The sequence below is a fragment of the Aptenodytes patagonicus genome, chromosome 18, assembly GCF_965638725.1.
Source record: "Aptenodytes patagonicus chromosome 18, bAptPat1.pri.cur, whole genome shotgun sequence".
In the NCBI taxonomy this organism is placed as follows: domain Eukaryota; kingdom Metazoa; phylum Chordata; class Aves; order Sphenisciformes; family Spheniscidae; genus Aptenodytes; species Aptenodytes patagonicus.
Genome location: NC_134966.1, coordinates 10,751,431 through 10,772,521, shown reverse-complemented (window position 1 = coordinate 10,772,521; position 21,091 = coordinate 10,751,431). Strand labels below are relative to the sequence as shown.

The 21,091-nt window shown below is 34.0% G+C and overlaps 1 protein-coding gene across 2 annotated transcripts in view; it reads left to right on the top strand.

Annotated features, from left to right (window-relative positions):
* Window positions 1–464: 464 nt before the first annotated feature.
* C5 (complement C5) overlaps window positions 465–21,091 on the top strand; it is a 28,824-nt gene continuing 8,197 nt past the window's right edge. For both annotated transcript variants that reach the window (XM_076355617.1, XM_076355618.1), the window contains exons 1-28: window positions 465–568; window positions 1,602–1,794; window positions 2,733–2,895; window positions 3,497–3,567; window positions 4,195–4,286; window positions 6,362–6,444; window positions 6,935–7,025; window positions 7,341–7,446; window positions 8,198–8,324; window positions 8,668–8,783; window positions 9,009–9,209; window positions 9,796–9,999; window positions 10,485–10,694; window positions 10,875–11,024; window positions 11,977–12,106; window positions 12,424–12,489; window positions 13,084–13,284; window positions 13,943–14,033; window positions 14,478–14,554; window positions 15,201–15,340; window positions 16,016–16,237; window positions 16,834–16,894; window positions 17,502–17,591; window positions 17,846–18,058; window positions 18,179–18,254; window positions 19,140–19,299; window positions 19,772–19,867; window positions 20,164–20,335. In XM_076355617.1, the coding sequence (XP_076211732.1) occupies window positions 504–568; window positions 1,602–1,794; window positions 2,733–2,895; window positions 3,497–3,567; window positions 4,195–4,286; window positions 6,362–6,444; window positions 6,935–7,025; window positions 7,341–7,446; window positions 8,198–8,324; window positions 8,668–8,783; window positions 9,009–9,209; window positions 9,796–9,999; window positions 10,485–10,694; window positions 10,875–11,024; window positions 11,977–12,106; window positions 12,424–12,489; window positions 13,084–13,284; window positions 13,943–14,033; window positions 14,478–14,554; window positions 15,201–15,340; window positions 16,016–16,237; window positions 16,834–16,894; window positions 17,502–17,591; window positions 17,846–18,058; window positions 18,179–18,254; window positions 19,140–19,299; window positions 19,772–19,867; window positions 20,164–20,335 (3,667 nt within the window). In that variant the 5' untranslated portion in view covers window positions 465–503. The remainder of the gene's footprint in view (window positions 569–1,601; window positions 1,795–2,732; window positions 2,896–3,496; window positions 3,568–4,194; window positions 4,287–6,361; window positions 6,445–6,934; window positions 7,026–7,340; window positions 7,447–8,197; window positions 8,325–8,667; window positions 8,784–9,008; window positions 9,210–9,795; window positions 10,000–10,484; window positions 10,695–10,874; window positions 11,025–11,976; window positions 12,107–12,423; window positions 12,490–13,083; window positions 13,285–13,942; window positions 14,034–14,477; window positions 14,555–15,200; window positions 15,341–16,015; window positions 16,238–16,833; window positions 16,895–17,501; window positions 17,592–17,845; window positions 18,059–18,178; window positions 18,255–19,139; window positions 19,300–19,771; window positions 19,868–20,163; window positions 20,336–21,091) is intronic.

The following is a 21,091-nucleotide window of genomic DNA, read 5'->3' as shown; positions in this document are numbered from 1 at the left end:
GGAATACAAATGACTGAAAGAAATTTGCAAGTGAAGAGTTATTTCAAAATAAAAAAATGGAAACTTCTGGTCTAAACATATCAATGCATTATGTTTGATATAATTCAAATGCTTTTTTTTCTTCAGGCACAAATTTAAAATTACTTTGATTTAAATAACAATTATTTTCTGAAGGACAAACTGAATTTAATTTTTTGTTTGTTTGGGTTTTTTTGGTACCTCTGAAAATGATTTTTTTTTTTTTTTTTACATAGCTATCAAACAGAGAAAAAGTTAGTACTGATGTAGGATTACTCCTGAAGGAGTAAAAAATTCCTAAGTTTAGCTGTTCTGGCTTCCTTGGGAGGGGACAATAATGTTTTAGTAAAACATGATCTGCAATTAATTATTAACTATGAGTGAAATGTGTTTGTGGTATTTCTGTTCGTCTATAGCAGAAGCTAAACACAGTTTAATCCAGAATCATTAGCATCTATGGTTTGCTGTTAGTTGTCATAGACACTATGACTGTTTTCATATATTTTTTTGTTTTGCTATTTTCTGGAACAACTTTTAGCCAAGAGAAAACGTAAGTAAAGCAAATATAGAATTTACTGGAAATGTTACTTGATTGTTATCTGCTATTTTAGGTAAATAGATACAGAATTTAAGTAGAGCCAATACAAAAGGCACTATCCAAATTGATGTGTTTTCACAAGCAAAATTCTCACTAGCGTATGTGGGACTAATGCTAGAAAAAGGACTGATGCTTCTGGAATTACTGTATTTGCTGCCAAAGAAAGAGGTAGAGTAATCTCCTCATGTGCCACAAGATAAACGTGCAAAAAAGTTAAGAAATAAAGCTGATGCTCATTAGCTTTTCTATAGTGCCTGAAGACAGATACTTTGCTACAGGTTTGATGAAAGCTCTTGCTTAAATGTGTATTTTACAATTGTACTTAGTGGTGCTTTTTTGATTCTTATATCTGTTAACAATGGTGTACAGGAAGCAGCCAACCTAAGTGCTTTTGGCATTTCAGAAAAAGAAGATGCACATGTATCCAATGTTTTGTTCAACGGCATTTCATATGTGTTTTAGATGTATTATGTGGTCAGGTACTAAAGCCTCGCTTGTGCTTTTGTGGAACGATGCATACTTCGGTTTATAAAGCACTGAAGAAATTAGAATAATCGTGCAAAAATTTATTCACATTGGCCTTTACTGTAAGTTGCCCCATTTATTTCAGTAAGAACTTTACTGGTGGGAAAACTACACAAGTGTACTATTTGGAAGATTAGTGTTTCAGGGTTTAATTTGGCAAAAGGAATAATTATTTCCATGTAAACAGCCTGTTTTAGTAGACGTGCTTTTGTGTGTCTGCAAAATCAAATCCATAAACATTACTCTACCTAGGCTGTTATTTGGTAATGTTATATTACAGTTTTCATAAAAATTATTCTGACTGGGGCTCTACAGTTTTTAACTAGTGCCTTAGAATAACTTAGCCTGATTATCTTGTTTGCTTTAATGGTGTGTACATAAGTGAATTACAAACAGAAGTAAGAAATCCGAAAGAAATATAGTTCCATTACCCTTTTATTGTTTTATATTCTATATACAGATATGTCCTTACAGCACCAAAGATTTTCCGAGTTGGGGCATCTGAGAAAGTCGTAGTTCAAGCTTTTGGTTATGAGAAGGAATTTCCAGTCAATATTGCCATAAGAAGCTTTCCAGATAAGCTTGCTGTTTATTCTTCTGGCCATATTTCTTTAACTCCAGACAACAAATTCCAAGATGCTGTAACTTTAATGGTAAGGAATTCAGACTTTTCTTGCAGTGTTTTTATTGTCACATTTAGTTATAAGTGTTAAAAAAGATTATGGTAAGTTTTCAGTTGTTTAAACTGGGAAGGGAAGCCTAGCGCCCCGATTTCTCAGTTTGCTGCATTGTAGTTTATTTCATTTTAGTTTGTCTGAAATTGAAATTATATTGGATAAAATTAGTGTACAGGAGTGACACCAAAGTTAAACATATAATCAAACTATTTTAGAAACATTAGCATAGTCGCTTAACTTTAAAAAATAAAAAGGGAGAGAATGGAGAAGTGTTGAATGTGGACACGATATGTCAACTGAGTGTTCGGGTAAGCCAAAATGGTAACTAAACTGAGGTTCAAGACTTGGTCTTGTTTGTCAGTGACAAGCTCCAAAGGGGCCCAGGTTTCACCATAAAGCTTTATTTAACTGATCTGCTTGAAGCAAAGAGTGCAGGAGGCTAAATAGATTTTTTACTGAAAGCTGATGACCAAGTAGGTTTTACTTGGGGTTATGCCTCCCAGGAGATACTTCTCGCTTGGTTTTCCTTTTCAGCCAAAATAGCTATTTCACCAAACTACCAACCACAGCAGTAACTTTGGTGTGGCCAAGATTCATCATGTGTATAGATGGAAGTCTGATAATTTGTACTCTCATAACCTCATAACTGAGCTTTGCACTTTGCTGTTTTAGTTCTGGACATAAATAAAATGCAAAATTTCAAAACATCTGTTCGTAGCTTAATACTCCAGACCATCATCTATGATATAAGCAAGAATAAGCCCTTGTGGCTGTTGATGTTTTTATTTAATAGTAATTAACAACAGGATAGTAATTGCTATTCAGGTACTCTTCTCAATAAAAAATACTGTAGAAAAAAAATACTTGAAAAATATTTTAATGTTCTTTAAAAATCTTTATTTCATCTCCCCCAGCTTCAACCAACAGATTTACCAAGAACAGAGAATTCAGTCAAGTATGTGTATTTGGAAGCTGTTTCTCCATATTTTACAAGATTTAAAAAAATTCCTGTTTCCTATGAGAATGGGTTTCTTTTCATCCATACAGACAAACCAATTTATACTCCTGATCAGTCAGGTAAATAATGCTTATTTCTCTTGGCTGTTATTTAATTTTTAAAGTCTGTTGACTTTGCTAAGGAATTAGGATTTAAATATCCTTTAAGCTCTTGGTTATGTTGTATCGTAATCGGCTGCTATTTAATTTTTTTAATCAGCAGAATAATATTTTGAACTATTTGATCATACTGTAGAAATTAATCACTTCTCCCAATATGCTCTCGGTCCCTGCGCTCTACACCCTAAATGACTAATCTGTGGCACAAAGCATGAAAGATTTTCCTGGGAATATGTTAAAAATATTTGTGAAGAAATGATGACTGAATCATTGGTTTCATGTAGATTGAGCTCTTTTCCTATGAAAGTGTTATGCTAGAATTGTGATGCTAAAAAATTATATTGCACTGTGGTGATTCAATGTGAAAGAGTGGTGGTGCAGGGTCTCTTGTTGCTAGCATGAATAAATACTGTTTGGACACCATACTGACAAAAGGTCAAAAGCATTCTATAAATACTAAAATCTTAAAAAATTAGTAGGGATAAAAGACTGTGGGGTTTTTGGGTTTTTTTAAATCTCTATTATGGTATGACTTTGAGATTTACTGTAATAACTCTTACAGTGAAAGTCAGGGTTTACTCTCTGAATGAAGAACTGCAGCCAGCTCGGCGAGAAACTGTCCTAACTTTTATGGTAAGTTGTAATTGAATTTAATATTCTGTAGATCACAAAACCAATAAATGTAGTTAGATGGTAAATCAGCATCGCAAGCAGTATTTAATAAAACTGTTAGATGTGTTTGCAGGTAGCCAGACATCTTTTAAAAGATCTAAGAATGACTTTGCACAGTTGGATAGAGGTTTTCAAGTCCTAGAGGTGAACTTGTTACAGAATGTAAAAAAAGAAAAAAAAAAAAAAAAAGAATTACCTTTAATATCTGGGGAAAGGATTTTTGAGGGAATTTTAGTAATATATGGGTTTCATACTGTTGTTTATTTCATTTAAGATATAAAAATAATCAGTATCTACTATACTATATTTTTTTAGCCTTTAACAATAGAGTTGCTATTATAGTAACTTTTTAGCAATTTTAAGCATTGTGTAGTAACAGCTTTTAATTGTTGGAACCACAGTAAAATGTTTTATCACAATTTCAGTCTGAATTGTTTCTAAAAATCTTTGAATTTTCATGCTGTGAAATGGGCAAAACTCTTAGAAAAATATGTTACGGCCAGGCTCCCACTGAAATCACTGAATGAAGATTTTCCTTTTGATAAGAATGATCTGTAACTGCTGATTCTTTCCTGTTATAATTTAAAGGATCCTGAAGGAGTAAAAGTGGATATTATGGAAGAAGATGATTTTACTGGAATAGTTTCTTTTCCTGACTTCAAGATTCCTCCTAATCCTAAGTAGATTAATTTAATTCTTTTTGAGAATTATTAACATATTACTGCCTTTTCTTAAAGAATGTCAGAGTGTCTTTTGCTTGATACACAGCATGTGTGTGACTTGAAACTTGGAGATTTCTAACATTTCACATAGTGTGTAACCATGGTATAAATAAGGAACTTATGACCAAGTATTCTCCTTTTCAGCTGACTTCCAAACTAACATTTGTCTCCTGACACCAAGTGGGAAGCTTATTCTCTGCGTTTTCAAATAGATGGCATATGCTCACTGTAATGAGAGAAAGTGAGGAGATGTAGTGAGTGAAAATACTGGTGAGAAAACTGAAATTAAGGAACAGTTAGTGGTAGGTTTGTCATGCTCAATTAAAAAGGAAGATTAATAAAAATGAAAGCTTTCTACTGTAAAGATAGAAACAGTGTCAAAGATGTATTGATTTCAAGGAGGGGAACCATTCATATTTCGTACATATATTCATACAAATCACCAGCATTTTTCCACTAACAGCAGCATACAAAATAAATACCTCCATTTAGTTCTCCATTTAGTCTTGAGAGGGTGCTGAAGATTCACTGAGTTGGCAGAAGGATGCTAGCAGGTGCTTGAAAAATTGATTTTTGACAGATTTACTTTTCATTAGGAAATTAGCAATAATTTCAGTCTGAGTAAAATTTAATTTTGTATCCTTCTTGAAACTGAGTATCTGTTAACAGTAGACTCGCATAATTTTTATCTTGGTGCTATATAGCTGAAAGATTGTAGAAACTTATTTTTTATAAATTACTATGTAAATTGCAGTTGTGCCTCAGTGCTCTAGTCAGAGAGAGAAGGACCTTAATAGAAGTCTGCACGAGTCCTTTGGAGCATTTTCTTTGCTAATATATCTTACAAATACATTTTTCAGTGCAGATACATGTATCCTTTCTCAGTCAAGATCTGATTGCTTGTAGATTAACATGGTCTTCATTCAAGATGACCTCTCTGATAGATCCCGTCACTGTGAACCACTTGCTTTTGGCCATAGTACAGAGTTTGTTAGTAGAGCTTTGTTGGTTTGTTTGACATCATTTAAGATTTTAAGTACAAGATACTGCATGTTAGAACTACAACTTAGATTGTCTATGCAAGAAGTTAACTAACATGCTTAATCCTTTTTTATAGTATGTATATGTCAAATTATTATTCATTCCTTGATCCAACTTGAACTTAAATGTTTCCTTATAACAAACTTATTTGCCTTTCTGTGGAATTTCTATATTCTTTATTACTGTGCTTTATAACCTTATAAATGGGCTAAGTATATTGAGTTTGCCTTTATTTAATGAAAGAATTGATAATTGGTCATAGCCTCCAGCCATGTTTCTATTATTAGGGAAAAAGACTGCATTTTTCACTTACTTTGCCAGTTTTGTAACATAGCTAAATTTGCTCAAAGATTAAATGGATGTAGTATGTAAATTAAAACAAACTCAATCAAATTTCTTTGAATGGTAAGATAGGAAGATATATACATTTAGATATGCTCTGCACATAGAAGTTCTGTGGGTTTAAGTAAAGCAATTTGAAATGAAGCAAATGCCTTTTGAGTGTGTCTAGCGGCAAAGAAAAATCATCCAAATTATGGTAAGTCAGGTAGGTGATACATACTAATCCTGCTGACTGCATTGGAACAGACATAGTAGCCACAAACAGGCATTTGTCTAACCTCAGGGGTGATAATTGGCAAGTGAAAGAAGGTAGCAAATAATGTCTTAATGACCCTGGTTACATTTGCAGTCTTCAAAATGTGTCTCTGCTTGTAACTATAAAACAAAAAATTCTGATGATAGTCATGGTATAAATAATGGCATATTCTTTTCCAATTTATTTCAGTGCTTTAAAATAAGTTTAAAATAATTATTAAAATATCAAAGCAGAATCTTCTCAAAGTAGGCATTGAACATGTGCAAAAACTTGGTGCAGAATTTTTCTCTCTAAAATAATTATTAACATGACATATTGTTAAGTAGTAATATTAATTTTTGTCTTCGACATTAATTTTCATCTTAAAAAATGTTTGATTCTTGACATTTCGTAGATATGGAATTTGGAAGATTGAAGCCAAGTATAAGAAGAATTTTGTAACCTCAGCTGTTGCCAAATTTGAAGTTAAGGAATATGGTAAGGTGTGCCCATACTGTGAACCTCCATTTTTATATGCTTTTTCAGTTATAGAGGACAGCTATACAACATGGAGGAATAAAATGCAGAAATGCCTGAGGTAGCATTGGCCTGCTTATACACAGCAATGGGATGCACTGTAATGCCAAGTGGCAATGTCGGTTCAAGCTAATCAATCACATTGGTATAAGACTGTATTAATACAACTTGCCTCTAAATAGGGTTATTCTTTAGTATGCTGCATCATCTTGACATAGTTGCACTGATGTGAAATGTGGAGACAGAGCAACTGCAGATAACTTAGGGCTTTATAACTTGTGCTTCACTGTGGACAAGCTGACAGCTGTATTTTGGGGCTATAATGTTGTAATTCAAATCACTTGAAACCGACATGATTCTTTCACGGCTATACAGAGGCGTCTTTCTGAGTACCTGTGGCTTATTGTATAAAAACACGTCTAAGTGGCTTTCTTTTCTACTCAATTTTCAGCAATGCCAAGCTTTTCCATCGTCATAGAGCCAGAAAGTAACTTTATTAGTTCTGATAAATTTGAGAACTTCAGGATTGTTGTGAAAGCTAGGTAAGGAAACTTGGCTTTGATTTCTAAATATGTGTGTATCTCTTCTTCTTTTACTTGAAGAATGATTCTACCATGTCCAGAAGTTTCCTCTTTTACTTCCTTAAGAAGCCCTATCATCACAATCCTTTCTGCTCTGTAGGAGAACTAAGTGACCCTTTTTAAAATTCTTACAAAGTGATTATTTTTCAACAGAAGTGTTTAAAGCTACACAGACATTTGTTTTCTATCTCTTGCCTAGGAAATTACTTCAAAAACAAATGCTTTGTTGCAGCCATTAAAGTAATCTTAAAAGCATTTATATTGTTTTGTTCTCAGCTATTTTTATAATAAAAAGCTTGCAAGTGCTGATGTTTTTCTTCGTTTTGGAATAATTGAAGAAACTGGAAAAAGAATGATACCTCATGCAATGCATTTAACTAGGGTAAGAAGAAGCAAGCCTAATTTGTGTAGATTTCACGTGCTTGGTTCAGGACTGATCCAATTCCACTGAAGTTTTCCCATTAAATTTGATGAGAATGGGTTCCAACTCCTAGTTTGCATCGACAGCTATTCAGTGGCAACTCTTCCTATGCAAGCCTATCGTTGGGGTCATAGAAACGCACTTTAAGATGAAACTCAGAGGCAGCATCTGAGACAGAATGTAAATTCAATCTGTTTTCAATTACTTACTTGAGCAAACTGTGTGGTTGAAATTTCTGTGAAATAACTTTTATGCTATCTATTACAGAATAAACCAAAGAAATCAAATATAGGATCGATGTAGTAATACCAAATCATGATAGGAGACAAACAGATCAAAATTATATTGATGTATTATGGGGAGTGTGTTCTCCACCAATTATCCCTCCCTCGTTTAGTCTGGCCTTTTTGATTTAGTCATTGGAGAATGATAAAAGGCATTATCTTTCCTCATTTAGTGAAGATATCTCTGTGCTATTCCTACCTCTTGTTGGGCCTGCATGCAGACTTTGCAATATGTGCCATTGGTTGATTAAGTATCAATAATTTTAGGGAATAAAGAATTCTTCTTCATTAAAACATCTCCACCTTTGATTTCCTCTGAAAATAGACAATGAACAGAAACATGTTGAAGTTAGAATTTGCATATGGTGTATCTATATATTATTTCTAAATTATTAACTATAGAGTAATGATTTATATTTCATTTCCAGATTGAAAATGGAGTTGCTGAGATCAATTTTAACAGTAAGAAAGCAGTGAGTTTTATAGGGTTTCAAAGTCTAGAAGAATTGGATGGGTCATATTTATATATTGTGGCATCAGTATTGGAGTCTACAGGTAAGTTGCTTTTTAATTGATTTTTTTTTTAACATATCTGCAAATGTAAACAGAACTAGAAAACAAAACTATATGGGTAACTTTCCTAGTATCAGACTTTCTTTAGTATTCAGAAATCCTTCTTCTAAAAATATAAGGAAGAACAGCCCATCCATCACTGTAAAAATGTTTAGGGATTAAACTTTTTTTTTTTGGCTATTTGTTCTGACAACAGTGCTAGGAGTTGACTCTTTAGATGCAAGTACTTCACTATAACAGACAGGTTGTGCTGCCCTTTGAAGGCAAGTGGAGAAAACACAGGCTTTAGGATGTGATTATTAAAAGGGGCATAATATTTTGTTAGGTGGCCTCAGCAGTGAAGCAGAATTTGCTGGAGTCAGATTTGCTGTATCTCCTTACAAATTGAGTTTGATTGCTACTCCTCTCTTTGTGAAGCCTGGACTTCCATTCTTCATTAAGGTTAGTTAACACAAGCGGTATTGTTGTACATTACAACATAAAACCCATAATGCAGAAGCCTTATTCTTTGTTGTATATATTACTGTAGGTCTTAACACGCTTTTAATTTCCATTGACCTTTTACATTTTTTTAACTTGCTATTGTAGAAGCTTAGCAGTTTGAAAGTTTTCTCCTTGAAAAATGTCACCATTCGTATAAGGAATGTTATCTATTCTGATGAACAGGTGCAGGTGAAAGACACAGTAGATCACTTTGTTGGAAATGTCCCTGTAACTGTCACTGCAAAATCATTTAGTGAGCAAATGGATGAGACTGAGTTGATATTAGAGGGTTCAGAATTTGGGAGAAGAAAAACAAGCACAAATGATGGAACCGCTTTGTTTGTTGTTAACATCCCGTCTGATAACAAAATATTGGAGTTTCAAGTGAGTTAAATCCTTCCATCAATTTATTTCTTTAAGGGTTTAATTCTGTACTTTTGTGAATGCACGACACTAATGGGAAGATTTTATACTCTAGAGTTTATAAACTTAGAGACTATTACAAATAATCAGTTATGAAATGCAAGTGCTATAATGAAACATTACTTCTCTATTAAATTCTTTATTAAATTATTCTGAAACAAAATATCCTAATTTATTTCATAATAGTTATTAAACCAAAAATTTAAATGAATTGTGTGAAAACAAATCTGAGAGTGCTTCCCTCACTATGTAGGGAGGCATATCATTAACCTTTTCTGCTCTATTTATCTATGTATGTGCTTCTACACTACCATTTTATATTTGACTTGATATTTATAGATCGTTTTGGTAAAGAAAACATGAAAGTCTTGAGCTGACTTTTATTTTATTAATACTTCTGAATAATATGTTACAGAATGCTTTTAATATTGTAATTATTTGTTTTCTTAGGTATAATTCTGTACTTAAACTATTCAGAAGTCAAGACACAGAGTTTTTGTTTCCTTCTTCACTAAAAAATTTTTTAGATGTTTTATTATCTTTTCAGGTAAAAACTGCAGATCCACATCTTTCAGATGAAAACCAAGCAAGTAAAACCTATGAAGCAAAAGCTTATTCATCATTAAGTCAGAGTTACCTATATATTGACTGGGCTTCAAACCACAAAATACTAAACGTAGGGGATTTCATAAATATTAATATATATCCACATAGTCGGTATATTCATAAAATACATCACTACAGCTATTTGGTAAGTAACAGATGTTTCCACATAAAATACTGAATTGTGATTTAATATATGGTCGTAGATGAAAAACCTCAACGATCAAGAACTATTCTCAGCATAGAATACATGCAGCTCAGACAACTGCTCCTTCCATATACAATCTGTCAGTCTTATAGTAAAAAACTGTTAACAGTCTCATGTTTAAATTGTATATTGTCTCCATTGTTTTGAATTTTCATCTGACATAGACTGGGATTAAGAACAAGTAGTGCTAGTCTCAAAGGCTATTTCAGGAGTTGAACTAGAGAAGAAGAGAAAGATGCGCAGAGACAGCACTTCTTTTTGGGGGATGAGGGATGAGAGCTGCCTTCCCTTAAACTAGCCCCACTGGTCCCAAATGCATTTTTGTGAGTGTTGGATTATATCTAAATGCAAGTAATTATTACATGTAAGAAACATATTCAATATACAATTTGACTTTTTTATTCTCCATCATTTTTCTATCATAGATCATGTCAAAAGGGAAGATAGTAAGCTTTGGAACTCAGAAGAGAATTACAGATTTGGAATATGAACATCTAACTTTCCGGATAACCCAAGAAATGGTTCCTTCAGCGCGTCTTATTGCTTACTACATAGTCATGGGAGAAGAAACCGCTGAGTTAGTAGCTGATTCAGTTTGGCTGAATGTGGAACAGAAATGTGGGAATAGTCTTGATGTGAGTAGCAAAATAGGCAGTAAAATTTGTGGGTGTGCATTCATTTTATGGTCAGATTTTAACTTGGAATTACACAAGTTCTTTAACACTTTCTCGACTTATTAAAGTTTCTGCCTTCAGATGCATTTATTTTGGAACAATGTGCTTTTAAAATTACCAATATTTGTTTTCAATTTATAGATCAAGCTGCAATCAAGCAAAGAGATACTGAATCCAGCAGAAGTTGTACCACTTAACGTGAAAACACAATTCAATTCCTTTGTTGCTTTGTCATCTATTGACAAGGCAGTATATGGAGTCACAGGAAGAGGAAAGAGAGCAATGGAAAAGGTTAAGTAGTAGCCACAAAAGAAAAAGAAGTTGCTATTTGTTTCATGTTCATATTCAGATAGGTTTCATGTTCATATTCAGATAGGTTTCATGTTCATATTCAGATAGGTATTATGTGTCATGCATTTAGTAAGCCTGAAAATAGGCAGAAGAGCAATTCAATCCAGAATAAAAGTTGCTGGTTTAAATCTGACAGTTCAAAATTATAAAAGGAATTCATTCACAATGTTTTCATTTCCAGTAAAAGTAAACTGTGGTTTTAAAGGCAGATCTGAACTGTCTCCTCAGAACCCTTCAGACTTGGCCAAAAATAGGTTGCAGTGTTAGAGAGCTCCTTGATCAAAGAGGCGTGGAGACTACATTCTCCTCCTTAGTTCTTCCTACAATCTTTTTAGGTTATATTTTTAAGGCATGGTACAATGGTATGGCAGGCGCTGTTACATTCAGTGGGTTATAGAGGTTTTCAGTCCTTGTAGAATTTTAAATAGGTGTGTATGTAAGTAAAACCTACATATCATCTGTCACTGAAAGAATTCCATTCCTATGATAAAACATGGTGGTTTGTTAATACTTCAGAACAGTCAGATACAAAATACATAGGAGAAGAAGGAAGAATACTTTTGCATCAACGTTGAATCATTTGAATCTGTTTTATAACACTAGTGAATTGGTTTTAAACAAGCTAGTCTGAGTATCAGAACTGTTATAACCATGTTAGCGAAGCATTCCATCTTGATTCTTCTGCATGACTCTTAACTCCAATGTGGGCTACAAGAAAGAGGCTGTGTCGGTGCTGGTGCTTGAATTAGCTCAAACATCGCTGAACGGTGTTCTCCAGTGCGTTGTGAGGACATCTTCCAGGCTAAAGTGGCTTTTCTGCAAGTCTAACTCTCTCATTCATCATATGACATATTCCAAATTTTAGCTAGCTGCTGATGTGTTTTTTCCTCAGATAATGCTACATTTGGAAAAGAGTGACCTTGGGTGTGGTGCTGGAGGAGGACGGAACAACATTGATGTATTCCGAATGGCTGGGCTTACATTTTTAACTAATGCAAATGCTGATGATTCAAATGAAGCAGGTATATTCCTTTGTTTTAAGCGTGAAATTGTGGGGTTTTTTTTCTGAAATATTCTACTGTGACTCTCAGTTATTATGTTGGAACTTACTTAAATTAATAGGGAATGCATATACTAATCATTTTTGAGGGAGGAAAACATTATGACTTGTGGATCAGTTACTGTAATTGAAATGAAAATACTTTTATGTAATTAGAATAGTAAACAGAAAAAGTCTCCCAAATTTGAAATGTGATTTTTATGGAATTATTTTTAAGTGGGCTATGCTATTACAAAAAAAGTCATGTCTTTTGTACTTACTTATTTATTTTTTGAACAGGTGAAACTTGCAATGAAGTTTTAAGAACCAAACGGTCTGCCTTCAAGGAGAAAATACTCAAAAAAGGTGTGTAAAAAATCTTTTAAAGTATATAATTATGGAAAAAAAATCACATCCATTAGAAATCAAGAATCTGAGTGTTTGCTTACTACTCTTAATTATTGTTATTAACTTAATGTAGTGGAGAGAGACTGACAAATATGGAAGATAACTTTAGAGAGGACCCCATTTATAAAGCCTCTTAGCCATATGCCGAATTTGAAGTCAGCAAGATTTAAGTACACATTGAAAATACAGCAGATGTTTAAGATCTTTTCTTTTTCTGAAGAGACATACCCTGAAAACTCACAGTACTACCATATGGCAGTCTTTCCTAGTGACCACCTGCCAGGGACCAAGCCTGTCAGAAGAACCTTTGACTGTTAAATCTTAAAATGTAATACAACTCCTCTTATCTAATTTATATTTTTAATTCAGAATAGTAGCGGTTAAGTGTGTGTCACTAGCTTTTGAAAAATGGCAAGTTTGTGTTCATCCTCAAATCTGCACCTTCACTGAAATTCTGCAAGTTTTAAAAATACATTCAGTATAACAAGTAAAGATGCATTTGGAAATAAAAACGTCATCTCAAGGAACGGAATTATTTTATTATTATTTCAGCATCCAAATATGTACATCCAGAAGTTCGAAAATGCTGCATGGCTGGAGTAAGAGCATATCCAGTCGCTGAGACTTGCAGTGATAGAGCTCAGCGAATTCAGAGTAATGAAAAGTGCGTTTCTGCATTCAAAGATTGCTGTGACTTTGCAAACAGACTGCGGGAGGAAGAGCCTAATAAGCTTCTAATATTGGCAAGAATGCGTAAGTACGAGAGCTTTAACTCTCCTGTGGACATGTGGTGAAACACTTCCAGCAGAATATGGGTTAATATAGAGGTGATAGCTTAGGTAATAGGGAGGGGTTAATAGATTAACAGTCAGGGTTATTCCAGAAAGAATTTTACCAGTCTCCAAAGACATTGGTTGTATACCCCTAAAGAGGGGTAGGAGAGCAGTTCTTTATTCTATTAAGAGCTATATTTTATTCACCCGTATTTAGAACAAGCAGAACTGCAGTAAGAGAGCATCATTGCCTGTGAAGGCAATGCTAAACTTGAATGCTAAATTTGAATCCTTTGCCCAGGCTCAAAAGAGCCAATGGGTAACATCTTAGGAAAGATCAGTGGGAGCATGAAATTTCTTGTCTCAACATTCTCTCCCCATAATTGCTTGTTAACAAGTTAATCTGTCTGGATATTGGACAGGTATTCACATGTGTAAATAGATGAGGTGGGATTAACACAGACTTTTGATCGAGGGTATTCAGATACCTTTTTGCTTGTATCAGGACTAACCTGAGGCAAGTAAGCAGAATACAGTATCACAAAAGAAAAAGATAATGATTTTGAAGCCTTTGGTGGAAGGCTGTTGGCAGGTAGTTTGGATTTTTTTTTTTTACTTGCTTTATTTATGTTCTTCAGATTTTGAGGCTGTCTTGGAACTGGATGAGGCAGAAGTTCGTAGCTACTTCCCTGAAAGCTGGTTATGGGAAGTTCACCAAGTTTCTCCAAGGTACTACTTTTCTCAAATCAATTACCAACATTTGACTTAGTCATCAGTTTTATAGAAAGTAAATGCTAAAATTGAGGTAGGCTGGGTAGCCTTAGTTGTACCCGAGACGTGTGCTAAAATGCAGTCTTATACAAACAACCTACTCCTGCCATGTTTTCCTCCATGCAGGATATGCTGTCTGGTGCCCAGATTGTTGAGTCACTTTGCCTTTCGCTTTCTACCTTGCTAAACACCACCTTCTGTAAAGTTGGCTAAAACCAAGTTTATTCAAACAAAAATCCAGAAGTCCTGTTTTCTTAAATAGGCTCTCATATCTTACCTTACCTAAGTCTCTCTTAGGTACAAGAGTTGCTCTGGGCACGTACTGTCTTTGTGTTGATTAGCTGTTGGTGTTAACAGATGGCTATTGATAATGTGTAAATGTACTAACACTTCTAAACACAGGTCAAAGACTCTGTCTATCACCTTGCCTGATTCGCTGACTACCTGGGAAGTGCAAGGCATTGGCATTTCTGATAAAGGTAGGTACTGCAACCTAATTAGATTGTAGCTAAAGAATTAGGGAGCTTTTCCACTTGGATTTTGCAGAACCTCTCATTGCAGTTGACACATGTTCTAAAACGTTATTTTTCTGGTTGATAAACAGGAAAACATCAAAATATATATTTTAGGGAAAGGAAATTACTTCATTTCTTGTTATGAATGTAAGTGGCTGGGAAAACAAAGGTCTGTCTAGCCTATCTTGTGTTTGACAATGGCCCATAATAAATGACTAAGAAGAATATAAGATCAAATAGTCAGTGACTCTTCCCTGGCACAACTTTACAGTGTCCTGCTATCAGTAGCTCAGGGACTTGAGGAGAGGAAGAAACAAATTCTCTGATAGATATGGTAGTCCAAACAGAAAATTTGTTTCTCACTTTGGGAAGAAGAAGCAGCAGCCCAAAGGACTGGTATGTCAGCAAGTATGTGTGAAGAGTGGGAGACAGCAACTTGGAACAGGAAGCAAGAGCCTGGTCACTTTTAAAAAAGCTTGGACAATTTCAAAGTACATATTGAAAAATGATAAGTCATCAGTAAAGGTGGCAAGTATGTGAAGACTTTTTCAAACTTGTTTATCAGAAGGGTGGATAAGATAGTCTGCTTTTATGTTTTTAATTTTCTTAGGCATATGTGTTGCTGCACCGTTGGAAGTGCAAGTTGTAAAAGATATCTTCCTGAGTGTTTATGTTCCTTATTCTGTGGTGCGAGGAGAACAAATTGAGTTAAAAGGATCAGTTTATAACCATAAAGCTTCTGCAATTAAGGTAATTTGTGGTCTTAGTGAGTTCTACGGAAAGATTAACATAATAAACTAAAAAAGCATTTCCCCTGTGAGTATCCAGTATAAACAGATCCTTGGATCAGATTTCTCCACAGCTAGTGTTATGTATGCTCTACATAACGATTGGATTTCATTGTTACATAGTTAATTGTTTCATTTCCAGCCATTCTACTGATTACAATGTTGTCATGCTCTTGCTAGCAACGTTGCCTCCTGAAAGTTAAAATACAATTTTTCTATTCCAACTGTTTGGACACAGTTTCAAAAAGTGATGGGATTTTTTTGAATGACCTGCTCCAGAGCTCACAGATTACATTGTTTAGGGATTTAATATAAAAGGACTATTTTTAAGGAATTACATTCAAACAGAAGTGCAAAATTATTATTGAAAAAATTCAAGAAAAGTATGCAAAGGTATGTGTATGAAGCAGGTATGTGTATGAAGCCTAGTATAGTGATTCCCTGATGTTGCTAACGAACACTTGTTAGTATGTCTCTAGTAATAGTAATTCCAAAGATAGTAACACTTGCTCAGCGTAAACAGAAAAGTAGTATAACACTAATAGAATGCTCATTATAGTATATCAGTGGCTTTAATATTTCTCTGGTGTTGTACCTGTCATGGAGGTGAAACATGTAAAATCTTTCAACATTTCAGTTCTGTGTTAAAATAGCAGCTGGAAATGGAATCTGTTCTTCTGGAGATTCTGCAACTACTGGATCGAGGATACACAACTGTAATTTTAAGAATCTAGATGGCGGTTCTTTGTCACCAGTTACATTCAGAATACTTCCTTTGGAATTAGGTCTTCACACTATCAACTTTACATTGTTGACAGCCAGGAACAGTGAAACTGTAGTTAAAACTTTACGTGTAATGGTAAGAAAAAAAAAAAAATCAAAATTTTCATAGTGTTTTTGAATTTCTTACTGATTCAGTCACAAGAAAAAAATATATTACATCAACATATAAATATTGCTTTATTTTAATATTATCAGAATCAAAAATATCACATGATATCATTGAATTCACTGAAGTGTATGCAGTGGAAAAATGCATGACTGAGTATTTGAGTATGCACACTTTTAAACCTTGATTATAAGAATTGTCAGAAAGATTATTATATACATATAAATAGATTATAACTTAGTAAGCAAGGAGAATACTGTATTCTAAGTTATTTGGTTCAGATTTTCAACTGCTTAAGCATGCTTCACTGAAAGACACTTTTGTAATTTTATACTTTCTTAAGCTTTTATTTAAATCTTTTTTGTTAAATTTTCTCAAGAATTTTGGGAGATAGAACACTAGCTTAAATGTATGTAGAACAGATGTAGAACAGTTAAGTAAAACTCAACTACAGAGAAGGATGCAGAAGGCAAAATTACTATGGCTTTAAACTGTTGTTTCAGCTAATGTATGTAATTAGGCAAAAGTGTTTTCATTTTCTACTGCTTTCCTCTTAATGATTTCAGCCAGAAGGCATTAAGAAAGAAATTCATGCAGGTTTCACTTTGGATCCACAGGGTGTTTATGGTAAGAGAATTGATCACGTGTCTTTACTTTGTTTATTTTTTCATATTCTTGATTCATGATGATCAAGTTTTCTGTAATGTGAAAAAATTGGCATTTCTCCTTCCTGAAATATTCTTCATATGTCCCTACCAAGGATTTCCTGTCCTTTCACTGACTAACAAATCCGTCTCAAAATAGCTAGTCTTTCAAAAAATAGTTGGATTCATTTCTTAAAGGAACCTTTATATGTATCTTTTACTATCATATAATACTAAGCTTTTCTCAGTGTGCTTGAAAACCAGTTAGCAGGTGCTTTATTAATGAAAATGGAGTACGTTCTCATTTAACCAGAGGTGAATCTGAAACCACAAAGTTTAGGTCCAGATCAAATTTTTTTTCTTAACAAAAAAGGCAAAAGAAAGATTAAAGTGTTTGCATCTGTTCTTTTTCAAAAGTTGATATTGTTTGCATGTGCATTTGGGCATATTTCTAGTTTTCAAGTTATCACAGGTATTTTTGTTGCTGACTTCTCAGATAGTTGTAACCTTTAAATCTGGGTATTACATCTGAATCATCTATTGATTTAGGTTGTGCAGTATGATGTGTATATATACATTTTCAATTATAGGTTCAATCAAGAGACGACAAGAATTTCGATACAAAATCCCACTAAATCTGGTCCCTAAAACAAAAATTGATAGAAGTGTCAGCGTAAAAGGTAAATTGAATTGAAACTTTTAGTCTACTGCATATGTACTTTCTGTATATATGTTCTTTTTCTCCTATTTTGTATTCCTTTGTTTAAATTTATCTGAATTTATTCCTAGGTTCTCCTTTTGAGAAAAGACTTTGCAAATCACCTTTTTGTGTATAATTTTAAATAATTCATATAGAATGATTGCTTATAAGTATCAGTCAGATTCACTTTCATGATCTCTCATTTAAATCAATTTTGTTCTTTTCTTTCCACAGGACATCTTATGGGTGAAGTGGTTGCCGCAATCCTCAGTCCTAGTGGTCTTAGTATTCTTACTAATCTGCCAAAGGGCAGTGCAGAGGCAGAGTTTATGAGTATTGCACCAGTATTTTATGTGTTTCGCTACTTGGAAGAGTCAAATTACTGGCATTTACTGGGTCCTCAAACCTTAACTTCAAGAACTCAAATGAGGAGGAAGATGAAAGAAGGTAGAAAAATATAGGTGCTTCTCTTGCTTCAGAATTGTAGAGGTGCATAAACTTTGCTGAATGAGAAAGGTAATATAAATCTCTTTTCATAACTTATTTTCTGCCTAATATATCTCTTAGGAATTGTGAGCATCTTGTCATTCAGAAATTCTGACTTCTCATATAGCATGTGGAAGAATGGGCAAGCTAGCACGTGGTGAGTTAAAAAGCTCTTTTGATTAGAATGGTTGGAAAAGACTTGTTTCATTCCTTTGCTTTCATATTGTAACTAATTTTTAAATGGTGATACTTTCTAGTAAGCATGAGAGGTGAGCTTGATGGTAGATTTAAATGGTGGTTACAACTTTGAATAATATTTTTTGATTCCTTGCTTTCACTTGCTAAATCTTTTGTTTATGTCCACAGTTCACACCATTACAACCAAGTTGGGCCAATGGTTAGGAGCAGACATACCTGAAATAATTTGTATGATTTTGCTCAGTTCTGACACCTCTTCTTTGGGCTTGGAATTTTACAAAAGAACTGTGTAGACTTTGGTTCCCTGCAGAATCATAAGCTCAGGCAAAGTTTGCACCCCAAGTTTGAAAAGGAAAGCTAAGTACAGGGATATGAGCAAGGGCAAAATAGACATAGCTCTTGTTCACACAAGTATGATATTTAAAGGCTATCAAACAGGAGGGGTAGTACTGTTTATGGAAAACAGTCTGCCGTTGAAAATTAGGCAAAATACATAGTCACTGTCTTGCCATTCAGAATGGCAAATGCAGTTGGCTTATAGAAGGAAGGAATAAGATGCTTCAAAGGCATCTTCCTTAATTTCTGTGCATGTGAAAAAGTAATCTTTTGGGCATGTAATGAGTTCATATCCTGAAACATGGAAATTGATCCTAGTTTAAAATTATTTGAGTAATTATTACCCATTTGCTAAGTTAAATTCAAAATTCATCTGCAATATTTCTTTGAACTGTAGGAGTGTGTAGCACACCTAAATCATAAGTAGTACAAATTTGTGCCTAGCCTCTAGCAATGTGGTAGAATTTGCTAATCAAAACAAATATGATCTGTTTGATTTTCTTGGCAGGTTGACAGCTTTTGCTTTAAGGATTCTCGGACAAGTTAATCAATATATAAATCTTGATCAAATTTCTGTCTGTAATTCACTTCTGTGGTTGATTGATAACTGTCAAATGCCAGATGGGTCATTCAGTGAATTTTCAAATTACCAACCAGTGAAACTACAGGTATAAAACCCAAAAATTTTCTGTGCATATACAGTAAAAGCTGAAGTCACCAGGAGGTAATGTGTTTTAGGAATGCAAGATATTTTAGGCTGCATTTCACCAGAACACCTATTTGAGACAATTTTGCTGAATTTGCATTTTTCTAAATTCATTTAAAGAACAGCACAATCTTGCAAACCTTTGTTTTCCCACTAAAAGTAGCTGCTTGCCACTTCTGAACATTTAGAAAAAGTTTATGTAGGTTGATTTTACAGTATAATAGCCCTGGCTTGCCAATAACTTTATTTGTAAAAAAGAGACAAAATTATATAAGCTATTACCTTCAAAAGAGTCAACATATTTTCAGGTTAAACCAAACTGAGATTTCTTACAGAAATTTCTATTTGTTTCCTCACCTAAACTGTAAAAAGTTCTATTTATTTAAATCAGCTGCTGTTTCTATTTATTTATATTTACATATTTTATTTTGTAGGGTACATTACCTAGAGAAGCTAAAGAAAAATCTTTGTATCTCACAGCTTTTTCTGTTATTGGAATTGAAAAGTCAATTAAAATATGTCCTACTCAGGTAAATAATATTTTTATTTCTGCCAGCAGTCATGTTCTGGGATTCTAATTTCTTCCACTTCCTTTAACATTTGTTCAAAGAAATCAAGAGGCTTTTTTAAATTTCAAAGATTAAGATTTATTTGCTTTGTTGTCTTTGTCTTTCAAAATCAGTAAAAGAACAATAATGAAATTCTGGATCACTTTATAATAAGATATATTGTAGAAGATACTATATATACCTATACTGTCTTGATAGATGTGTTTCTTTAAAAATAAGTCTAATAGATGTAAGGTGTAGCCTGTTCATCCTTTCAGAAAATCCAGGATGCTAAAAATAAAGCAGGAGATTATTTGATGAGAAACGTGCAGTCTGCTCAAAGCCCCTTTACTATGGCAATAACTTCGTATGCTTTAGCTCTTGTGGATTTGAACCATCACTCTGCACGATTGGCGTTCTCTGCACTGAAGAAGGAAGCATCTGTCATAGGTATTATTACATTCTCTCAGAGTGTCTGTACTGTAGATGGCTCTCAGGTAGGCTGTTCTTTTAGTATTTTTAAATTCTCTAACGTGATGGCACTACTTGGAGAGTGAATTTCGGTGATGCTTGCTTTGGCATAAGTGAATTTTTACTCTTGTGTGCCCTAGTGTTTTCGCTAGATTGAATCCTGCTTTCAGCTTTTCAACAGTGCAATTTCATTAGCAGTATGCAAGTCAGCTAGGCATCTGTCATTCCACATTGTATCACGTTTGTTCTATCTATAGGCTTTCCTTTTATGCAGGTGTCCATGGTGGATTACATTTGTCTGCCTCCTCAGCCTTATGATGTGTCCACTCTCTTCTTTGGCTCAGTGGAATTTTTCACAATATCTGCCACTGCCCTCACTTTTGTTGTGTTGGGTTTTCTTCTTAATTTCTCACTGGCTGATGAGGGACTTTGTAGTCTCTTGTGAATGCTGTTCCTTTTTAGTGTATTTTGGTCACAGTCAAGGGACTCGAACTGTTCTCTGCCAAGTAACGATTTCTACTGGAGTAGAAAAGCTTTGTCCTGTCTGTTGAAAGTGGTTTTTTAAAAAAATAGATTTAAAATCTGTATTCTATTTGTTTGGCCACTCTATCACTGTTCAGGACCAGCAATATTCAGATATGCATCAGATGCATTGCATCGGGTCTGTTTATCATCAGTTTCTAATATAAACATCAGACTTACTAGTGTAAGAGAAGTATATCTTCATCTCCTGCT